The 22,205-nt window shown below is 40.5% G+C and overlaps 1 protein-coding gene across 1 annotated transcript in view; it reads left to right on the top strand.

Moving 5' to 3' along the window:
• Nucleotides 1-20,396, top strand: part of tmem201 (transmembrane protein 201) — a 31,265-nt gene extending 10,869 nt beyond the window's left edge. The window contains exons 7-11 of the mRNA XM_036532067.1: nucleotides 8,339-8,565; nucleotides 15,854-15,916; nucleotides 16,654-16,929; nucleotides 18,533-18,676; nucleotides 20,182-20,396. Of these exons, the coding sequence (XP_036387960.1) occupies nucleotides 8,339-8,565; nucleotides 15,854-15,916; nucleotides 16,654-16,929; nucleotides 18,533-18,676; nucleotides 20,182-20,279 (808 nt within the window). The 3' untranslated portion in view covers nucleotides 20,280-20,396. The remainder of the gene's footprint in view (nucleotides 1-8,338; nucleotides 8,566-15,853; nucleotides 15,917-16,653; nucleotides 16,930-18,532; nucleotides 18,677-20,181) is intronic.
• The last annotated feature ends 1,809 nt before the right edge of the window (nucleotides 20,397-22,205 follow it).

Here is a 22,205-nt window from a genome sequence, read left to right as displayed (position 1 = left end):
TCTTGTTTGATAGTTTGCCACAGATTGCCTAGAAACTGAAAATAATGTATTAAACATTAAGCCTTTTCAAATAACAAAAATTTTTAATCGTGTATGAGATCAGTAGGTAGTTGTAGATGTGTTCAGACCTCGTTTTGGAAATATTTAAAGAAATGATTAATAATTGGTTTAAAAGAGATACTGTTTTGTTCTTCAAAAGAAACAATTCACTTAAATCAGACAATTCCGTTGACACATTTTGTTTGCCATATATTGTAACAAATCTTAAATTTTTGATTGTTAATTTCAAGTGATCGGATTCAGTTTTGAGCTAATTCAAATCTTGAACCATTTCAGAAATCTGTATCTTTTTTAATGAATATGTTCCCATTCACCCTACAAGTTTCAGTGGAAGTAATTTGGAGTACTTTTTACAGCTGTAAAAAGTACTCCAGTAATTTGGAGTACTTTTTACAGCTGTCACTGTCAGTGAAAGGTTTCATGGAAAACTGCATATCAGATTACATTTTGACACTTTCTTTTCAGTGATTGAAACATTGTTCATACTACAGCTAGTTGTCACAATAAGCAGTGTAACTAGTATTGCCCATTGTGTACATTTTAAATATCACATGGAAGGATCAAAATATTTGTCCCACCTCAACAGTTTTCTCTTTTTAAAAGATCTAAGTTAATGAAGGTTAGAACTTAAACCATTTTAACCAATGAAAAGCTAGAGAGAACAATGGACCATTAAAACAAGGGGTGTGTGACAGATGTACAGTCAGGTGTGTCTGAGATATGGATCTGGAGTGAGGGAAGTACATCACGTATTAAGACGCTTCTTGGAAGGGTGTAACAGTGGAATGAGTGTTTTTCTTGGAAAGACGGCTATCGCCTGAGAAAACCCGCAGCCACGATCGATTTTGATGTCCTGTATCTAGTACACTGTATGTGTCCAACGTGATGTTAGAACCCAGAACTCTCTAATTCAGAGGCCAAACACTAGACCTAATCCTGAACTCAAAGGAAGCTAAGAGCATCCCAGAGTCTAGAAGTCAGTTTGGTTGTTAATTAACTGTAGCATAGATGGTTGTACAGTGTTGCTCCAGCAGAGTGGCTTGAGAAGTTATCTTGCCCACAAAAAGCCAGACTTTGTTCCAAGCTTCTCAGATTCAAAGTCAGTATCACAGTTTCACCTTAGTCTCCTTAGTCTCCTTGTCCATACGTGGACACTGCTTGGAGTTCTTGTAGTCGTTTTCGGCATGAATGCACTCAATTCAGTGTCCAGTGAAATAAAATGCCTTAAGCGAGAGAGTTGATTTGGCTTTTTTCCCCCCTCATAGTTTTGGTTTTTACTTTCTCAGAGGAGGCAGGAAATGCAGGTTATGAATGCAATCGCCATAGACATTGTCCGATCAAAAAGAGGCTCCTATCTCTTCCTGATCAGATAAGTCTTTGTGTTCTTCCCTGAAACAAAATCAATCAAGGTAGTTATGTTAAATTCATGTGCAATGTTAGCACTCAGTGTAAATTATCATCCCTGTTTAAGCATCTCCTTAACTAAAGAATTTATCATCTCATACATAAGCATCTTTGGGCCTGTTTTTTTTCCCAAGATTAAGTCTGTATACATTCCAGGTGATCGTGCAGCTATATAAAAATACTCAATTTATAATTTTGCTAACTGATGATCATCTTGTTGTGAAAACTACTTGAGCAAAGCTGAAATATTGATGCAGCAATGACACAATGCTATTTGTTATGCATTTGGCAGGATTATGAAACAATAGCATACATTTAAGAGCATCACATACTTGTCACCAAACCATTAGTACAGGATATGAAATGCTTGATTATAGGATTGACATGATTGAAATGAGCATATTCTTTTCAGTTGCACAGCGAAACATTTTACATATGTAAAATTATTGAAATGTATGTTGTGTTGATTGTAGACTTCATTGAAAATGCCAAACTCTTAACATTACTCTTCTCAGGCTTGCATGGCAGCATAACTCCCAACATCTCTTTAACTAAACTTCTTTGGAACTAATGGAACATGAATAATACCATAGTATCTTTCTCTTAGTGCTCACATCAGTGATGTTAACATTTCCATCTACCCACACAAAACCACAGCTGCATGTGCCAGAGGGCCTGTAGCGTGTTGGACAGATCCATACACCACCCGGTTGGCTGATGGTCTGACCTTTAGTCCTCAAACTGGCCTCAAGCCTCTTCTTTAAATGATCAGCATCATTTGTTAGTATTACAAATTTTTGTGATGAAGCAATCCAAAATGAAAATGGTTTGTTAACCATTCACACTACAATATATAAAACTAGCGTGATTGGACATTTATACTGGCACTAGTCTGTTGACTAGTCTGCATATGAATGCACATGGCTTATCAGCAACACTACCCATAATAACCAAGGCCAGTTCTTTCTCAGTCTTCCTGTCTTACAGGACAGAGGAGAGGACACTAAAACTTGGTTTATGCTTCTGCATCGTACCCCCGCCGTCACTTCGACACCGTCATGAACCTTTCGAAGGTCTACATCGGGGTTGAATGCATTGCTCTGCGTTGCTGTGCAATTCACCGCCATAACGCTAGGGGATGTGTGGTTTTTGAAGGGTCGATTGTGAAACTCGCTGATTGTTTAGCTTCCCGCTTCGTTTTTTCCGCTCACAGTGAACAATGGCGACCGAAAGGGAAAGAGTGTTCCGATACGAGCACTTTAAAAATGGCGGCATAGCGGGAGGGAGAAACCGGAAAAGCTAAATGCCGGAAATGATGTACTGAGCGGACCAATCACAGCCCTTGTGGTCTGCGTCGCCTCGACGCGAAGTTACAGCTTTTTGGAAGTGCACGTCAGGCGAGGGCGGAGGGGTATGCGGCGACGCAGAGGGCGAAATGGGGGTACGCCGTCGATTCGACGCAGAAGCATAAATCGGGCTTAACAGGTTTCCTCCATTCCTTCAGCATGCACTAACACCACAGCCATCACAAACCGCAATGAGCACTGACAGAAGCAGACCATCATTCATCCTGTTCAAGGAGAAATGAGGACCGTATATTGCGTAGAGTAGTTTTGTTTGCTAGTTTGATCTACCTAATCTTTATTTATTAGAGGCCGCATACTTAAGGTAGCTGTAAGTAGAGAGGCCTTCAGTAATTAGTAGATTTGTATCTTATGTATTGTTTTGAATGATATGTATTCACCATATTGTATTTATCTATTGTCTTTGTAAGCATTATGTATTTTGAAAGATGGTTATGAAATGCAGAATGTGAAAATGAACTGCAGATTGTATTAATTTTTAAAGAGCTATAGCGTTTGGTGGGAGAGGTTTTGTCTTCCCTACAGACAGATGCTAAGGATTTTATCATTTGCATCTGGCTTTTCATGGCTCTATTTTCTTCCTTTTTTATAACATGGAATCCCCTCTTGCCTGAAGGCACGTCTTCGTCTGTTACGTGTGCTGTGATACAGACGACAAAGCCGTTTTTAGCCTGTAATTATTCCACACACTAAAGAAAATGCGTTCTGTTAACCCAACATATTCTGGGCTTGCGCATTATGAGCTGTAGGGAGAAGAACGGCAGTGACAGTGGTACAAAGACACCTCTCCTGTCTGTTATTTATAGTGTTTTCCTAGTTTTACTGTATGTGTTAACTCGTGAATTTACTATAGGTTAATTATAGTATTTTGCCAAAGCCAGTAATTGCCCATATATGCAAAGTTCAGTCTTGTCCCAAGGTTTCAGGGGGAAGCGCCGCTGTTTTTTGGTCAATCCAAATAGCAGAATGCCTGCTTGCACTGCAGACCGCTCCCTGAAACGTGATGGTCGAATTGGTGTATTTGGTTTCTCGAACCATCGCCTGCGCTGGAATCTCTCGGATCAGACCCCACCATGCAAACCTGTGCTTATGCTACTGCATGTTACGCTGTCAGTCTCGGCCGAGATCGCTCTGAACTTTGGTTGTACGCCATTCATTTGTTTACCCGTGTAAATCGTGTTTTCACATGACTTGCTGGTTAACAGCTCATCATCACTGTACACTTTTTTTTTTACATTCAGAATGTATTTGTTTCAAATGCACACTAATGGAAATTGTAGGGACTGTAACTGTTTTTTTAAAACTGAATTGGATAAAACAGCATAGCTGCAAAAGATCACTGTGCCAATACTGCAGTGTGCATAGAACTGCTAAATGATTGTGATTTCCTCTTTTTTTTTTTAAACATGAATTTTCCACATTGTGACATTTTGTATGTGCTGTGCTTGTTCCTTGATTGTATTTTGAGAGATCCATTGAAGAACCACATGTGCTTTCCAATGTTGCCTTCTGCTGCAAAACAAAGAGTCGATGCTGCACCCCAGAGAAATGCCAGATGTTTTCACCTGATGCTCAATCTCAGTTCGCGTGATTGAGACCATCTCAAAAAGCTTAGTAGCACTGAAGGGTGCGTAGATGCAGAATCACTTGTTTCAAGCTGACCGGCTCAGTGTAGTCAGTCGACAAGATCTGCTCCAAATGATAGCACTTCTCACTGAGGCCAGCGTTTTTTGATCCGTCCCCGTGCACTGCTCAAGGCGCAGCAGAGTGCATCGCACAAGTTCTCTCTGGGGCTCCGCATCGCGTGTTCTTTGCTCAGTCTCCCCCAGTGTGCTGGTAGTTTGATTGACAGTTGTGTTTCCTGATGTCCCTGTGTTCTTGGATCCCTGTCACCTGAACCATTCAAATAAACAGCTGAAATAACGTCCGTGTGTTCTGATGAAGTTATTAGGAGGCAGTGCAGAGAATGCTGCTCCCTGCATCGCTGTCGCTCGACTGACTGGCTGAATGACTGACGTTCTTTCATTGCATCACATCCACATCACGTCCAGCGGCCCCTCTGCATCAGCCTGCTTGCTCTGTGTCCAATAAAACCCCACCTTTCCCCTGCGGTCGGACACCAAATGCCTGAACGGTACACAGGCGGTAAAAGTAAGCTGATCGCATTACTCCAGGTAATAGAGTCCAGTTATTTTTGTGGTCTAATTTTGAAATTCTGTGAACAATTTGATTAAGGAAAGGTGGCAGATGAACTGACGAGGGCTATATGGCAAAGACGGAGAAGATTTTAGTTTGAAACCAAAGTGGATACATATCACAGACCTGGGGAGGCGGGACTTACTATATGATTCATTTCAGCATAAAAAAGATTTACTATTCCAAGAGTAACTGTTCTCTTATCTACGCATTTGATTTTGTCTGGACTCCTAATTGTTGAAGTTTGCTTATGACCAATCGTAAGTCTTAAATTTTACAGCTGAAGTCATTTTAAGATGGCATGAATAATATCTTACGTAAGAAAATACTTAAAATATGTTGAAAGGAATATAAACGTTTCCCTAAGCAACAAACATGCGGTGCAATAATGGTCTTAAAAATTTTAATATTACGAAAATGGCAAATGGATATCAAATAAACCGTTATGTCTGCTTTTCTGAAATTAAGATGAACAGGTGGGTAAAGTAACGGGGACAGGGGAGTTGAATCTGTTAAGAGTACAATGGACTGTGGTTGTTATAACTGGTGTCTTTTCATAGTCAACACTGATACAATGAAATAATCTTATATTTGTGTATGCCAAGGTATTTATGTGTGTACGGGTATGTGTGACTGGCTTGCAACAACTTTCTTGCAACAGTCATATGTAAAATACCAATTTTAAATGTTTACACTTTTTCCAGTCTGTCTCTTCTTCTGATGCTCAGTTGTGAGAGTCAGTAGGTGTTGTTTGTAACATGCTTATGCATATGAGTCCAACCTCATCCCTTTCTTGTTTTCCTTGAACAAAAACATACTTTCCCCCAGGTTTCAAATGGTATAATGGGGGGGAACTGCGGTCCTCTAATTTGCAAATGAGTTACGTTAAGTATGCACTTAAGTTTTTTTACTATTTGTATATGGGAGTACTGATAAAAGGGAACGGTTTGTGGGAAAATAAGTGGCTGTTTGGTATACAAAACATTTTGGCAAGCCTCCCAAGAGTCATGTGTTGTTTAGGCATTCTTTTGCATTTCTGCATCAGTTTATTTGCACAGGTTTTAGTTAATCGCCTCATTAGACTAGATTTGTCTTTATTTTGAAAATCTAACACAGGGTGTTTGTTCTCTGTCATACACCTCAACAGTGAAAATAGACCTAAAATTTGGGAAATGACTGCTCTCATTCATAGCTGAACCCTGTATTGAGTGAGGTTATTCAGTTTGCAGATATATACACTTAATAAAGTTGCATCTAAAGACAACTTTATTCCCTTTTCAAAAAGAATATAAGCCTTCTTGTCCTTGTCTTGGCTGTAGTTCACTCTGGCCATCACTTCTGACTGTAATCATGACCATTGACCATAACCCCTGAATGTTTTCACTGAATTCATTCTATAGAATGGAGCTTGGTGTTAGTCAGGTAAGGTGTGGACTTTTCTAGATACATAAAGTACATATAATGGATACATTATATATATAATACATATAATGGATAGAATGTTTTGCATGCTGCCAAAGGAGGAGATGTTTTACTCTATAAAAAATATTGTGTGAAGGAAACTTCAGCTCACTGCTTACTGTACTTAAATAAGGAAAGACAGTCTAGTGTGTTGCTGTAGTAGCCTGTTTTGTTGTCATCTGGAGCAACATGACTGACATGCCTGCTAGTTGCTCAGTACACCCCTCTACTTTCCACTGTCATTCCCCTGGAAAATCTCTAGAGACAGTCAAGGAAAGTTCTCGGAATGGGGACCATGTAATGTTAGATGTAAAATTTTTGACTCTGATCAGATGATGTAAACTTGTAGTGTAATTTTTGGTGACAAGCTTTGTTTTATTATTTCATATTTTCCATTCCTTATTCATTATTTGTCATTTATTATTTTAAAGGTTTCAGCCAACTGCGTCCCACATTGTTTTCATGTCACTGTGGAGTCCTCATCAATCACAATGTATTGTGACTGATCATGTGATACCAAAGTTCATCTGAAGGTAGCTATGGTGACACCAGTAGGTTTGGAAGGTTCTGTCAATCAGGCTTGCTTCTATAGTGTTTTGATGGATGAGTATCACTTGGGTGTTCTGTGGGAGGAAAAAAGCTCAAGTAGCTGGCTCAGTGCTACTGAATGCCACAAATTTTATGGTAAATTAGAAGTGCTTTGTTCTAAATTCCACAGTTATTTCCCCATAGAGTTCATTCTTGAGACACGAATGTTATCTTAACAAAATGCTGTTGACTACTACATTCACAGTATGTGTTGCTGAAAAAACAGGGGTCATTTCAATTGGTGTTAAAAGTTTTCAAATCCTGTTCCTTTCAGAGTCAGCCAGGCTTTCAAAAGCGTTAAGGTAACTGTACATTCAGGTCCCCATAATAAGTCCAATTGTTTCATTTCAAAGTCAGTTCTGAGCAGCATCATTAATTTCGCTGGACATCTGCTGAACTTTGTACCTGTTCTCCGAACAAGCTGTTTTAAGTGAGGTTCTGGCTTTTTTCAAGTGAGGTTTGCAAAAAACGTATTTCCTGTGATCTAGTTTGGTGACTTGAAATATGATTACATGAGAATGCCTGCCAATTTTAAATTTAGGGGTAGAGAGGGGAAATAAAAAACCTATCTATCTCGTGGTAAGTGGTAAGACATTTTGAATGACACCATAACCATGTCCATGATGTTTTTATGTCCTATTCTGTCTTTTCAAACCTTGTTTATGCTGGGTGTTCTGAGGCCTTTAATGTCATCTGAAGAGGATGTTGCCATAGTATTCTACATTTGAAAGAGGTGAAGATTGTCCATTTTTCCTGGAATATCCATTGCATTCATTATGAAATATGGCCACAACAACTGAACGTCCTGAATACACCTGTGCATGGTCCTGATTTTTTTAGAATATTTTTTCCATTAATGATAATGCGCCATATGTTTTGAAATATTAAAACATATGATTGTTAATATTATTACAAATAATATTAAAACAAACAACATTATATCAATAATTAGTCATATCTAATTGCTGATGTCATTTATAAATTATAATAAAAGTTATAAAAATAGTCCAGCTGCTCTCTTGGACATGTCAGATGTTTTTGATATATTTGTCAATGCTTACTCATACATAAATTGGCACGGCATAAAAAGATTCTGAGCAAACTTTAAGCCCCGATTGGAAACCCCTGGACCCAGCGTCATCTGCTCCTTCCCATCACCACCCTTCTCTCTCGCTGTGCTCCAGGTTTAATGAAAGCAAGCAGAGTGTATTCAATCCGAGGTGGAAACAGTGGTGGATCTACTCCTGTCTCTCCCCCTGTTTCAGGTCCCTCCCGCCCTCCTCCCCGGGCTCCTGCTACAGCGGTCAGGGTCCCCTCATCTCCCCGCCCCTGTCGAGCGCCTCTGCCTTCGTCCCCTCGCCTCCCCCCAACCTCTCGCGTCTCCTGGACTGGCGGACGGGCCAGCGAGCCTGCAGGTGCTCCCCTTCCTCTCTGCCGGGGCGTCTGAATCGGGCCCTGTCCCTGGGCACCAGCCCCTCCTTCACCCGGACAGGTGAGTGTCCCTCTACTGCAGGCAGCTGTCCTTTACTCTCCCCTTACTGCTTAGTGACACTCACAACATGAAATGCTCAGTGTTACAGTTGAGGTGACACACTTCTGGAAACTATGTTGGTAACAGTATGTTCAAAATTTCCCATACATAATTTTGCAGATAATGGCCACTGATAATGATCAGTATGTTTCTTATTTTTCTTTAAAATACATACTTTTGAAGATTGTGGTTTTATTTTTATCAATGTTCTTTGGAAATGTTTTGAATCTATTGTCTAAATCAAAGCTCTGCAGCACTTTTACAGCTATGAATTGTTAACTGTTTACGTCTTTCCTGCTCACTTTGAACAAACCTTTATGAAAAAATAAAGTTGAATCATTATGTAATCATCAATATGTACTAAAATAAAGTTGAAGAATGATGTAATCATCAATACGTAATAATAATGATCTGCTTTTTTGATCAGCTTTTTTGTTACTCTTACATACACAGTAAGGTAAATTAGGTTACCATAATTTGTGTAAAGTATCAAAATGATGGAATTATTAAAGTTATTTTTTTTTCCATTGTGTGGAATGCTGAGGAAACACAATACAGATGCTTGTATATATACAGTATTGATAGATAGGTAATTGAACCTGCCCCGCTTAGAGAGTGTCTGTTCATCTAGTAGCAGAGCAGGGGCTTTTGTCCAGTGCTGGGAACAAATCATTTAAAAACTTTCCTCCAGAAAGAAATTTTTGCAGTAGATTAAACGTTTTCCCCCTCATGAAAGTGCAGCTACATTCCTGAATGTGGTTCCTCTATTGGTGACATTTATTTCATAATTTTTAGGCAATTCTCAATTGCCGTGCTCAGTGAAGTAAGTCATAAAAAAATCACTGAAATGCTCTTTGAAATATTAGTCCCCAAAATGCAGAACATATTTCTTTAACAGTTTTAAAAGACGTCACCTCCTTTTACTCTGAAATCAACAAAGTATCGTTAGTATCATTACTGAAATTGTCTCTCTGAAGGTAGGTGCGATTCAGTAACTACCTACAGTTCTTGTTCAAAAACAAAAATGTTGTTCTGGAGAATATTAAGATCCACAAGGTACAACACAGAATGTTTGGCTGAAAGGTTTAACCACAACAAACAGCCCAAAAGTACATGCTGTTCTGTGGAATTGAAACTGTATTTGCATGTTTCTACACATTTAGTTTAGGCATTCAAAATAGAAAAAAAACCGTGAGGACCTTCATTTTCATAGATTTTGAAGTATGAGTAGCAATAAGTGCGTGATGTGCTGCACAGTATCCATGTGAGAGATGCCTTCTTTAGACAGACTTTTTGTGTTTAGAAAGTTTGCACATAAATCTGGATTTCTGATTCTGTGTTTTCCCTGGAAGTAGCATTCAGACTCTGTGCACCTAAGTCTAAAAAAAAAAACGCATTTATAAAAATGTTTGTGTTACGTTTTCCCTCTGATAAAATTAATGGAAAGATGTGAAATCAATCTACTGGCATCTTCAGACAACACTCTATCCCTCTGCTTAATCCAAGTGTAAGCCATATCAGTAATGTTATTAATGGTATGCCTCTAAATCCTGTCTTTTCTCCTGTGTCAAACGTGAGTTAATAAAAATATGCTTAAAGAGGAAATGTTTTTCAGTCGACACAATGTATGTATGAGTTGAGCAAGACTAAATGAAACCAGTCCCCAAAATTATGTTGATTTATTTAAGAAAAAAATGTACATGCTTTTTTAATGCTCAGAATGTTTACTATTCGTAGATTCTGGGAAAATAAATTGACATAACGTTTCCAAGAAACTATTAAAGTGATTCTGTCAATACATCTTGGGCTTTCCAGCAGCTGTAGGCTATAGTTCTTTTTTTACCTCAGTGGTAGTAATAAAATTCAGCTGCATCTAAGTATTATGACTGTTTCAGTTTTTGTTGTATTTTCATGGAAAAACACAACAAAATACTTATAATGGCTATTTTAACAATTATTTGAGCGTAGAATTGTATGGCATAGTCTCTCTGGTTTTAGGGTTAAGAAGCTTAAATTAGGACGGTAACCTCTGTGCCAGTTTCAGTTAATCTTCAGTCTTGGCATTTAGGTGTGTGCCAGGCGTGATTGGTGTGTGACAGGGGTTATTGACAGCCACTGAGGAGCTGTCTTTGGAAAGGTGAAACCTTCTCAATCAAAAAAATAAGAACAGCTTCACAGATGGTTGCAACAACGTGACAGAGAAAAATCAGTGGAAATTTTTACAGTTCTGTGGAATGGTGGAGCTTGGATGGCAGGTGAAAGATAAGAAGTGCATAATTGGCTGAACCAGTGTGGACCTGGATGCTGATTTAAGCTCAGACAGATGCAGTGTCTCCTCCAAATAGACTTCATCTTGTGATTAATGAAGTCAATTATAAGCTGTGGTATGCTTAAACAAAATATTGGGAATTGGTATTTCCCAGGAAACCTACTGTACAACCTGCAGCAGTGTGGAAAGGAGCAGTGCTTGTAACTCGTAACCGGTTCAATTTCCCCGCCGGCACACTGCAAGGCGCTTGATCCCCAATTGCCTCAGTAAGTGTCCAGCTCTACGTTGCTCTGGATAAGAGTGTCTGCTAAATGACAATAATGTAATGTTATTAATATAAGCAAATGTTGAGCTGTGAGCGTGTTTGCCAGTGTACAGCTAAAAGGGTATCAGCTTGTGCTGACAAACTGGACTGTCTGCATTTGTGAGAAGAGAGGTGACAGTGGGTAAAAGAACCTTTCTGGTGGATCAACTACCTGATCTGTCATCAGCTTTGTAACTTTTTTTTTTCCAGTGCTGCGGGCCAAGCTGGTGCAGGAACCTTTTAAGTGCCTTCATGAAGAATCAGTGGAATGGTGCATTGTGGGAGGGTCTCAGGTTCAATGGTTTTGTGTGCTGAACAGGGAACTGGGTGTACTTGGGGGGTACGGGCTGGCCAACGGGGCCACGCCCATAAGGGGGCGTGGAGTCAACTGGAGTCAAACTGTCTGAGGTCGAACACATTTTTAAATTCCAGATTTACTTATGCCTTACCTGTAGTGTCTTGTTAGAATCATTGTATGGATAAAAGTCTGGGTTCATTGGTCAAAGGGGGACACCCTGGCATTGAGTACAAGCTGTGCTTTCACTGCCATCATCCTTTTTACACTTTTTCTCATTTATGCAACCCTGTTTTCTGGAAGACCCACCTCTTCTGACTGCATTTCAGCCCCCTTACCCTAGCGTGATCTTTCATTTCCCCCTCTGTATAATTTTATGTGTGGTAGCTTTTACTATAGTGCATGTAGTACCTTTGGAATGGTGTAGTCCTACTGTAGGGTGTATTGTGTTGCACCTCTGTGTTGAACCAAGTGATCCCAGCACTGTGTTTGGCCCTGGCGAATGTTCAAATATGGCTGGCACTGTCCTGTCCACTTTATTAGACGCACTTTGTGCTTGTGCTTGTAGGCCACTCAGGCTAAGAGCATCTGAAATATGACAACAGTGTAATGTAGTGGAATTGCCAATTTCATATTAGACCACTTTTAGCTGCAAGCTTTCATTGAGATCATACTGGGCACTGAAAGCAACCTCTACATTTGCTTTCATCTGTGTGCTAAAACAAACCATTTTCTGTGGAACTTACTGTCAAGTATAAGAGATTGTAAGGGTGAGGAATCACCTCTGTAGAAAGTGGTTGGGAGGTCTCGGCCTGTCAAATGAGTGTAAATCCTAGAAAGTTTGTACAAAACACAAAACCAATCCAGTACCCTTGGAGCTTAATACATGTTTGTTCCAAGCATCCTTTCATTCACTGCAGAAAAAGAGGGCAGGTGTATGTTGGGACTGATATGACATGCAGCAAATAGGACAATGATGGTTGAATCGCACCTGGCACTAAACAGCCATGTCTGTGCCTGGTAAAAACACCTTGCCTTCATAATGCGCAAATGCAACCATGTCAGCTAATATTAATCTGAAGCTCAGAAAAGGAGGGAACAGTATAATCAATTTCAAAAAAACTGTCCCAAAAGGAAATGGGTGCTGTTGTCACCATTCATTATTTTGTGACCAGTCGCTATTTTTTTTTTCTTTGATCCCACACATTTTTTCCCTACTCACACACATACATCACTTTGTACATCAGTTTTATGCAACAACTAAATATGATATAGTAGTAATAATTTTTATTTTTTATAGAATATTTAAGACTCCTTGTGCACCAGGTCTCCACTTCAAGAGCAAGAGTGAAAGCATTTTGAGAAAAGCAGCAAGATATCAAGATGTTGAGCTGTCAGTTAGGCATTTCAATCTCACGCTGACAACAGGGAAATATGAGTCAAGCTGGATTTCTGCTTTTGTTTCATGCTCTCGGGCGTTCAGGGCATTCTCTGGAATTCTCAGGAATAGGATTATAATATACTGACTGAACCAGCCAACGAGAATGACAGCCAACACCACGTTCCCGCTTTTTCTAACGATTCCTCGCTTCAGCTTTGCAACATGCTGACATGCTGGTTACCTTGCCTCTGGTTTACTACAGCGGGCATCATTTTACAAGGGACATCGCATGGGGGAGTGAGTCTGACTTCACAGTGTAAACCCTCATACTAAGGTCTTCGGTGAGTGGGAATGTCAGACATAGCCAAGGCAGACAGGGGTGCCTGTCTGAGATTAGGAGGGCGTGGGGAGTGATCTCCCCTTCCGTAAATTACCATTGTGAAGCCGTGGGTGGAGCAGGGCCGAATCCACTAACATGGCTTAAGATGAGGCCTGTGCTTCGCGCTGCCATTTCCTTTAATGACAGTGTGCCGTCCTGGCAGCTGCTCCAGTGAAGTCACCGGCTGTTTATTGTCTGTGTGCATGTTGAAAAATGTCCTCCATTTCAGTGACATTAAGAGATTTACTTACAAAGAAACAAAAACATTTGCTTTGTGACTCCTCACCAGAAATTCTCAGTATTTAGAACTGAAGCATATGAGGGAAATGTGGTCCCTTCTGTGTGATTGTTTGCTGTGTCTGCCTTCCTTGAATGAACATGATCAATAAGAGTCAATACGTGAAGTCATAAGACTCTGATAAGGTTTATATATACTTTTCACGTATGTAGATAGAAAAAATAAAATGAATGGTTTTCTTCTCATTCAAAAGAATTTGTTTTATAAACTGGCATAAGAATAAAGTCAAGTGATCTAAGACGCTCATTGTAACTGCAACAGAAAACATCCCCTGCCATTTAATTGTTGCTTTGGTTACAGGACTGAAACTCAAGCCTGTGATCTGTCTAAAGAAAAGCATAATTATAAAAGCAGTTCTGCTTCAAAACCCCACTGGAACTGCATCATCAGAGCATTATAATTATTTGTCAGGTACCATTAAACCATATTGTTGTTTCTGCTGGTTACATTAGTTTGTTGTCCACTAATTTAGACACAGAGTGAGAGTTGGGCTGGCACTCAGTTGTCGGAACAGTGTAGAAGTGCCTCCTTTTTAAGCTTCTTCCACATTTTTGCAGACATCTCTTAGCAGTATGAACTCTGCTTGAGAACCGTTTTAATCTCTCAATGCTTGATACGCACCTGGGAGAGACCGGTAAAACTGTTTGTCACAGTATGAGTGCAGTTTGAAAGTAGATGCCATTACTTTCTGCCAGTGATTTGAGTTGTGTTCCCACCGGGCTATGTTTGTGCAGGAAAGCCCTTCACACTCTCTTGTGTTTTTTTTTTCAGTTTTTCCAGTTCCCCTGAACTTCTCTTTCTACTTCTCTTTTTTCCACCCAAGTTTCAACCTGCCACCATCTGTCACAGTGCAATGATTAATGTTATGCTTTTACATTAAGTAACATGAGTTACAGTTGTTGTGTGCCAGGCCGCATCCAGGTTGCTATTACTATTCACCCCGAGAACAGTTTTTGGCAGGTGCTTATCTTTTAAGTAAAGCTTATCCCATTCTGAACATGCATAATATTTTCACTTCTGTTGTCGGCGTCCCCTTTTAAGTTATTGGCATAGCATTCGCCAGTACTCTCTGCAGTGTGTGCTCTGTGTTTGGTTGTGCTGAAATTGAATTATGTAAGCTAGAGTGTCCAGCTAAAGTTTTGTCATTCTCTGATTGGAGGATATTTACATGTTGATTGAAAGTAAAATTGAATAAAGAGGAAAATTACCCTGCAGTGTTTGGTTTGCCTGTTAATGGAGTGTGCATAAGCAGATAATTAAAGCTGTTTTTTAAGTTTGGTAAATTTTTGTTTGATCAATTATGAATTGAAGCAGGGAAAATCTTTTTTCAATCTTTTTTTCTCTAGCAGTCTAATGAAAACTGCAGTTCATGGGTAGACATCGCAAGGAAGTAATCCCTAGTATGGCACTTCAGAAAGCTAGTGCTCCATGTCCCTTTGTTCTTCTCATTAAGAATGTTTTTTTCCCCTTTGGAGTCTCTGGGGTAGTGGAGGAGCATTGTTACTGTGACGATATGTAACGCATGTCACAGTGGTAATAGGCTTTGCTGCAAAACCATCATGGTGAAAAAAGATGTGTATTGCTTGCAGTTTTGACCCACTGCACTGAAGCTCATTTTTTGTATACCACAAGCAAGATTTCATTCAGGAAAAGCGATTTACAACTCTTATTTTTGGATTTGTTAAATGGAGAAAAGGGGGAGGGATCCAGGGAAAAGGATATTTCCAACACACTGCCAAAAGACAACTTCATATCTCAAATGTGAGATCAAATGTTGCCGTTATAAGAATTGTCACTTGTGGAAAATGTTTTGTGGAATTTTTTTATTATTGTGTTAGTTCAGTGAATTGTTTTTGTGAAAACCTGTATGCAGTATGCATTACAATGGTAAACTATATGGACCACACTCTTTGATTTTAATTTTGGACCAATGACAATGCTTAGATCTTAGTCTTCCGGATGGGTCCTTTAAAGACTTCCTCTCTGATATTAAACCTCACAGGTGTTCAGGAGGCATTGTTCCGGTGTCTTTGTGAGCGCGTTGATATTTCCTCTGACCCAAGACATGGTAGCCTTCCCTTATGGATTCTCTCTCTTTCACTGCCTTTGTGATTGCCATCCACAGCCTGCACCTCATGATGTTGAAGATGTTATTTCAAACATTGTTATAATTGCGCTTGCCTTACCCCTTACTGTATCTGTGTAATTCACAGTGCCAGATATGTGCAGCTAAGATGCATCAGACAAATCTGCATTACTTGCCCAGGCAGATGTGTCTGTTACACATATCTTATGTGCCCTGTGTGTTTTTCATTTATTGTAGATTCAGGCTACCTGTTCAGTGGAAGCAGACCCTCCTCGCAATGTAAAGACTCTCCTTCCTCAGGTACTGTGCTGCTTTCTCCCATAGTATTGAATATTTTACTGTTTATGGCATTCAGATATGAAGGAACAAGGGCCCCTTATTCATATGCCTATGATACGGCGGTCATCTTTACCAAAACATTTTCGAAATAATGACTAAATTCTCAGATACTTAAACATATCAAAGACGCATCACAAGATGCAGAGTTATTAATATACACTTATTAATGGGTTGAGTAACAGTATATCATCGAATTTAAAGGATTTTGTTGATATATATAATTAATGTAATTTGATATTAATATAAATACATATACAATGGCTACAAGCACAAAGCCATTTGGAGAAATATCAATAGTTGGATGGATTGTGGTGGATGGTGCAATGGATTTGTGAACTCAGATAATAAATTCAGCTTTTTTCACACATTCATAGTCAAGCACTGGTAGGTTAGCTTCTGTCTGACCTGTCTGTGACCCTTGGAGAGGTTCTTTCCTGTAAAAATGTATCAAAGCAAGTTTGGTAACAAGTCTCGGGATCAAAAGTGTTGTCTTATGTTTATTGACTATTAGCAGAAATACTGCAAATGTTAATAGTTTAGCTTTGATGTTGTCACTACTGTGTAGCGGTGGATCTTTGAAATTCCCCTAGGGGCTGGGTAGTTTTGTAGTTTCATTTTCCCCAAAGGCACTTAATTAGAGTCTGCTTACTTGAGCATGGCGCTCCTCTTGAGCATGGGTGATGTGTTTCTTTCTGAAGGCTATTTCTCCCAGAGGTGTGGGAGCCGCCCCACATCGCCGGGGCCCTCTCCCACGCCCTCTGTGGCAGGGTCGGTGACGTCCACTTCCAGCTCCGCTCGGCAGCGGCGGCCACTCATCAGCCCTGCCAGGCTCAAACTGGGTGGACAGAGGCTGCAGCTCTTCTCACACCCAGAGCCCATCCACCTCGCTCCGCCCCCCTGTCCATCAGAGCATAGCCCCTTTCCAAGTGGACCATACCAGCCAGAGGTCCTGCCCTATCGACCACACAACCACGGTAGGAACCACATTCTCGCCAGTGCACAAACCCCTTTCTCACTGCACCGTTGAATCACAGCACAGACCTGATCTCTATCATGAACCACATTCCAACCTCACCCACAGTTATATTATAGCTCTAACTGCATTCTCATCTCACCAGCATTTAAACCAGGTTTTGAACAAATCCTGACCTACTGTGGAACACAGTATCTGCAGCCTTCTCACTTTAGCCACCACACAACTATGGAGCCTATCACACCGTAGAGCCATACCACACCTGTTACTGAACCATGGTGTATGCAGTGCTGTGCTTATGCAGAGTTGATGCCTTTTCTCTTTGATTGTCATGCCCATAAACATGTACATGTGCTTTTAGCCTCTGCTCCTGTGCATCCATTATTTCATCAGAGGACTAATTTCATTCTAGAACTACTGCACTACATCTAGTACAGCTGGTCAGAGTAAAGAATCCTTTGTCACTTTTAAATGTTTAGGCTGCAGCTTTACCTCTGGCTAAGCTTTGAAGGAACGTAGGAATTTTACCATTCAGACTTTGAAAAGATTTGGCATTACTTGTCTTTTAGCCCTGTGCCACCTGCCCCAGTACACATGTATTGCTCGACTAGAATTTTGTGTACAAGCAAGGTGGCACAAACAGGTGAATGTGGAGAGGCAGATGCAGCAGTTAACTCTGACCATTTAAAGCTTTAAAAAGGTAAGACCTTAAGGTTTAGTCTCAGGTAGACTCCCGCTGCCAAAGTGAGAAATTATAACCTTCCTCAGACTGCAGAATTACAGCTGTGCAGCCAAGCCCACCCAGTACCTTTGATGAAGAGGAAACGACCCAAGGCATGTAATTGGACAGGGCAGGTACGAAGAGCGCATAAACTGGGTGGTTAGCTGTGTCTGCGGACGCTACATTGATCAGACGTTATCAAGGAAATGCAGTCCTGTAGGTTCAGATCCACAATTTCAGTCAAGGCAGTATTAATAATGGTAATAACGGTGTAAGTTTTTTTTTAAACTGTGCCTGTTTATCTTGACTCTGCCTGTTCGTGGTCTAATCACAGATGCTGATTTTTTCAATTCTGAGGTTGTCAAGTGCTCTCGTGTTTTTTCCGCCTCAATTGATGATGGAGATTAATATTTGGTCACCAGTTACCCCCGCTCCAGGCTCGCCTTCTCACGGGCTCCTACACAGCCAGGTCACATAACGAGTATCAGAGATTTCCACATAGAGCCATTTGATCCCTTTTTGGTTGATTGTCTTGTTTCCATTTCAGTTCAAGTCGAGATAAATTCCCTGCCTTCTGAATAAACTTCACTGCAGAAATGAGATGCTCTTACTGTGCTTTTTAGGAAAAAATGTTAAAGTCTGTTTAAAAGTGCAACATGCTTATACAGTGGACATCACCTATTGAGAAAATGAAATCTTTTATTGATATCTGTAGAAACATATATAACAGAAGTAAATATAAATAATAGAAGTGCAACCAGTTTCCTAAGTGGGTCCGGTGACACGTGTAACATGTGACCCTGCTCCCCGGTGGGGAACTTTGGATGCCCACTGCACAAAGCGCCCATATTTAACCAGGAAGGGAAATGTCGTTCCATTGCAGACTTGAGGTCCCTGCTGGACGACGGCATCGCATTTGGAGGCGCGGAGGAGAAGAGGAAGGAGAAGGAGGGCAGCTCCAGCTCGGCGGCCTGCCTGGTGGACACCACCACGGGGGAGGGAGCGGGCGGCCGGACCGGATGGAAGGGTAGGCGCATACACCGCTCCCCGTTTGCCTGAACATGAGCAGGGATTCCCCGGAGCAGAACGGGAGGCGATGTTATCCCGGCACCTCTGCCAACGCGTCCACACTCACCGCAAGGATCGGTTACAAAACATTTGCATTCTCCTCTTGACTCTCCATCCCCGTGCTGTGTTCCTCAGAAGGGCGCGTTCAGTTCCTCTTTGCTGGAGGCAGGAGGAGTCATACTTTCAGTTCAAGCCACCGCCACCACAGGAATTTCCCTCTATGCAAGCTAGATAAAACTTGATATATCCATACAAGTATCCCTAAAATGGTTGTATGAATGAGGGCCAATAGTTTGAAGTACATTCCTCAAAATGCACAGATTAATGTATAAAGTAGTCTTAATGAATATGGCTGTTTTATGGACTTGTATGCGTAAATCATAAACCCTCCTGTACATAAGCTGTCTAAAATTTGCTGTCCCACCCATGTATGCTGAGAACATGGTTTGGTCTGCCTCCATCTGACCTGTCTGACCTCCATGTGAAAATGTATCAAAACCAGCTTAGTAGCTGCTCTCCAGATCTTCATTGATTTGGTCATATGTGGTTTTTTATTTATTCAATGTCAGACAAAACATTACTAACAACAGACATAATGCAAATGTAAACCTTTTACCTTTGATTCAATTGCCTGTGACAGTTTGTTGCCATGAAAATGTATCAAAATAAGGGCAGCTGCAAGCCTTTTGTTCTAAACTGTGAACTCTAATTAACCTTACAGCTCACAAGCTTATTTGATGGTAACCCTAAGTCACTTAATATGGTAGAAATAATACAACACTGACAGTATTTGCCTGGCAAAATAATACCAAAAAACAATGATTAGCATTTACTTAGGGACTTCCAGGGAGAGTCCGAGTAGGGTTGAAGTTGTTGGTTTAATGAAAAATATGGTAGATTCACTTAATTCAGATTTACTGACCCTCTCTGCTGTCAGCCAACATGCGTCACTCATTCAGATTCCTTTTGAGGACAAGGGCCTAGATTTGTAAATGTGTTCCTGTCGTGTATATACTGACAAAGGAGTAATTCGAGACGGCTCAGTATTCTGTTGCGGCTTGTAAATGAGTGAGTCAGGCACAATAACGGATAATGTACTGTGTTATGATTGACAGCCTTTGTATATGAAAATGAACATGTATTGAGTCATTCAGAAGATTTCCGGGTCCTGGGCCCTTTGAGTGGTATCATTCAGTAACCAGCTTTTTTTTAGGTCTCACCACTGCTTCCTTTTTACAAAAATCCAAGGATCTGTGTTGCGTCTCTACTTTTCTCACCTCAATATGATTATTTCAAGCAAATGGTGTTTTTTAAAAGCAAATTCACAGAATGGCGTTTGTTTTTATTTAATTTTTTTAAGAGGTGACATTTCATGAGATGAACGCCTTTGTGCCAATGAGGGGTGTGTGTTTTGGGGTCTGTGTGTGCTCTTCCAACAATGGTGTCGCCTTGTGTTCCCTGCAGGTCTTGTGGGTCGTTTTTTGTGGCCGGCTCTCCTGTGCGCCAGCCTCAGCGGCAACCTGGTCTTCACTTCCCTGTACCTGTACCACACCTGGAGGTGAGCCACCTGGCCGACTCTAAGCGGACCACCCTCCCAAGCCTCTGCTCACGTGTCACCGCCGCCCGGGGTCACCACCGCCCGGAGTCACCGCCGCCTGGGCCGCGCCAGTGCCACGGCAAAGACCGCGGCTTCTCTCCTCCTCTTTTGCAGCCGTTGGGGTCCTTGCCTTGCTCAACCAAACTGTATACAAACCAACTCTTAAAAGAATAAAGAAAAATACTTGATTGTATGCAAAAGATATTGAAGCATAATGAACCCCAAAATGGGTTTTAAAAAACCTAGGTAACATGGGTACCTGGTGCTGCTGCCTGTCTGTTCTTTTAGGTGTCTCACTGCTGCTGATGGTGTCTTTGAGTTTACTGAAAAGGTGTTTTCCTTAGATTTATGTACAGAAATCCAAAACTTTCCTACAATGCCTCTAAAATGTAATGGCGCCATTTAATGCTGTATGTGTGTTTGTGTCTGTGTGTGGGTGTGTGTTGGTGTGTTAGCCCTAATTTGTGTTCTGTGTTATTTCAAGTGCAGAAACAGATTATTTTATTCCATTTTATGCTACTTGAATGAAAAGCATTTCTTTGTCATGGAGAACTGTATGTATCTGTGGTGTCTTAAGATAATGCACAAGGTTGACTTTTGTTCAAAATCTCAGTTGAAGACACAGTTCTTCAGTTTATTGTTCGGCTGAGAATTGAAGTCTGTGCAGAGCTTTGTAGTGCCTGTCTGATTCAACTTGAAACAACATTATGGTAGGTGCTATAAATTAGAGTTTAAACTGTAAGATAGACTGTCTTTGGGAAAAGCTTTATCCTGAGGTATTGCACATTTGAGCCTTTTTAATTTGTTGAACAGGCAAGAGGTTACCTTGTGACTTATGACAGAATGGTTTTTAATTGAATTGAATTGAATTGAATTACTTGACCACTGCTATGATAAACAAATTACTTACAAATTACAAATGTTCTTACTCTGCCATGTTTAATAGGTGGAAGACGTTTTTCCAGATATAATACATGCATGCCACTCTGCTATAGTGAACTCAAATGCTCTCGTATCGCAAGGGTTTTCTCATTTAAGCACAAAGAACTTTATTAGTAATGTTCGGTATGAGAAAGTGATGGATTAGTGAAACTAAATGCACTTATTCAAGTACAGTAAACAAAAGGTTTGCATCTTAGCACTTACATAGTTTTATATGGTGTGTATCTGTCAGAACTATTTCAGCACAGGCTGAAGCAGAGGACGTTTAGTCTGGGGATGCCTGTTCCTTAGCAACTCTATGCAGTCCTATCACCCTCCGAGTCGGTGGAGGAGAAATCTTTATTTTATTACCGAAATAAACCGTTCGCTGATGTCGTGAAGTGATCCCTGGAACGGTCTGGAACGGCTACCATTATAAGATCTTCCGAAATGAGACTGGTACAACAGGGATGCTTGCCTCCCTGATTTAAACGCTTTTCGCAAAAACCCAGTGAGGATAGGAAGAAGCAGTGGTAATGGAAAGCCTGTGCCAGTTCCAGATACCCTTGTGTGGCGTCAAATGCCGTTTGGGTTTAGCTTTTAATGTCCAGTGTTCAACTGTACTGTAAGATGGTACTTGCCTAGTGCTAGATACTTCCACCCAGGAACAGACAGCAAAAAAGGACACATTTGCCTCTGCGTTTATTTCTGTAAGCATTTCTTTAAGCATCCAATTAAGGCATGGAAATATTAATGCTGTAATTGTTCAGAAACCTTTATTCTTTATAAAGAAAGAAAATCCGACATTTTTAATAAGCGGACTAAGCACTTTACTTGGATATATCAACAGATTGTGTAATATTTTTAAATGTGTGTACAAAAATTGCTTTAAGGTGCAAAGATACCAATATTTATCTTTTTTATACACTGGTAGGTTTGTAAATCCGCATGTATTGTCCTGCTGTTCTGA

Source organism: Megalops cyprinoides, chromosome 6 (assembly GCF_013368585.1).
Source record: "Megalops cyprinoides isolate fMegCyp1 chromosome 6, fMegCyp1.pri, whole genome shotgun sequence".
Classification (NCBI taxonomy): domain Eukaryota; kingdom Metazoa; phylum Chordata; class Actinopteri; order Elopiformes; family Megalopidae; genus Megalops; species Megalops cyprinoides.
This window is presented reverse-complemented; position numbering and strand designations above follow the sequence as displayed.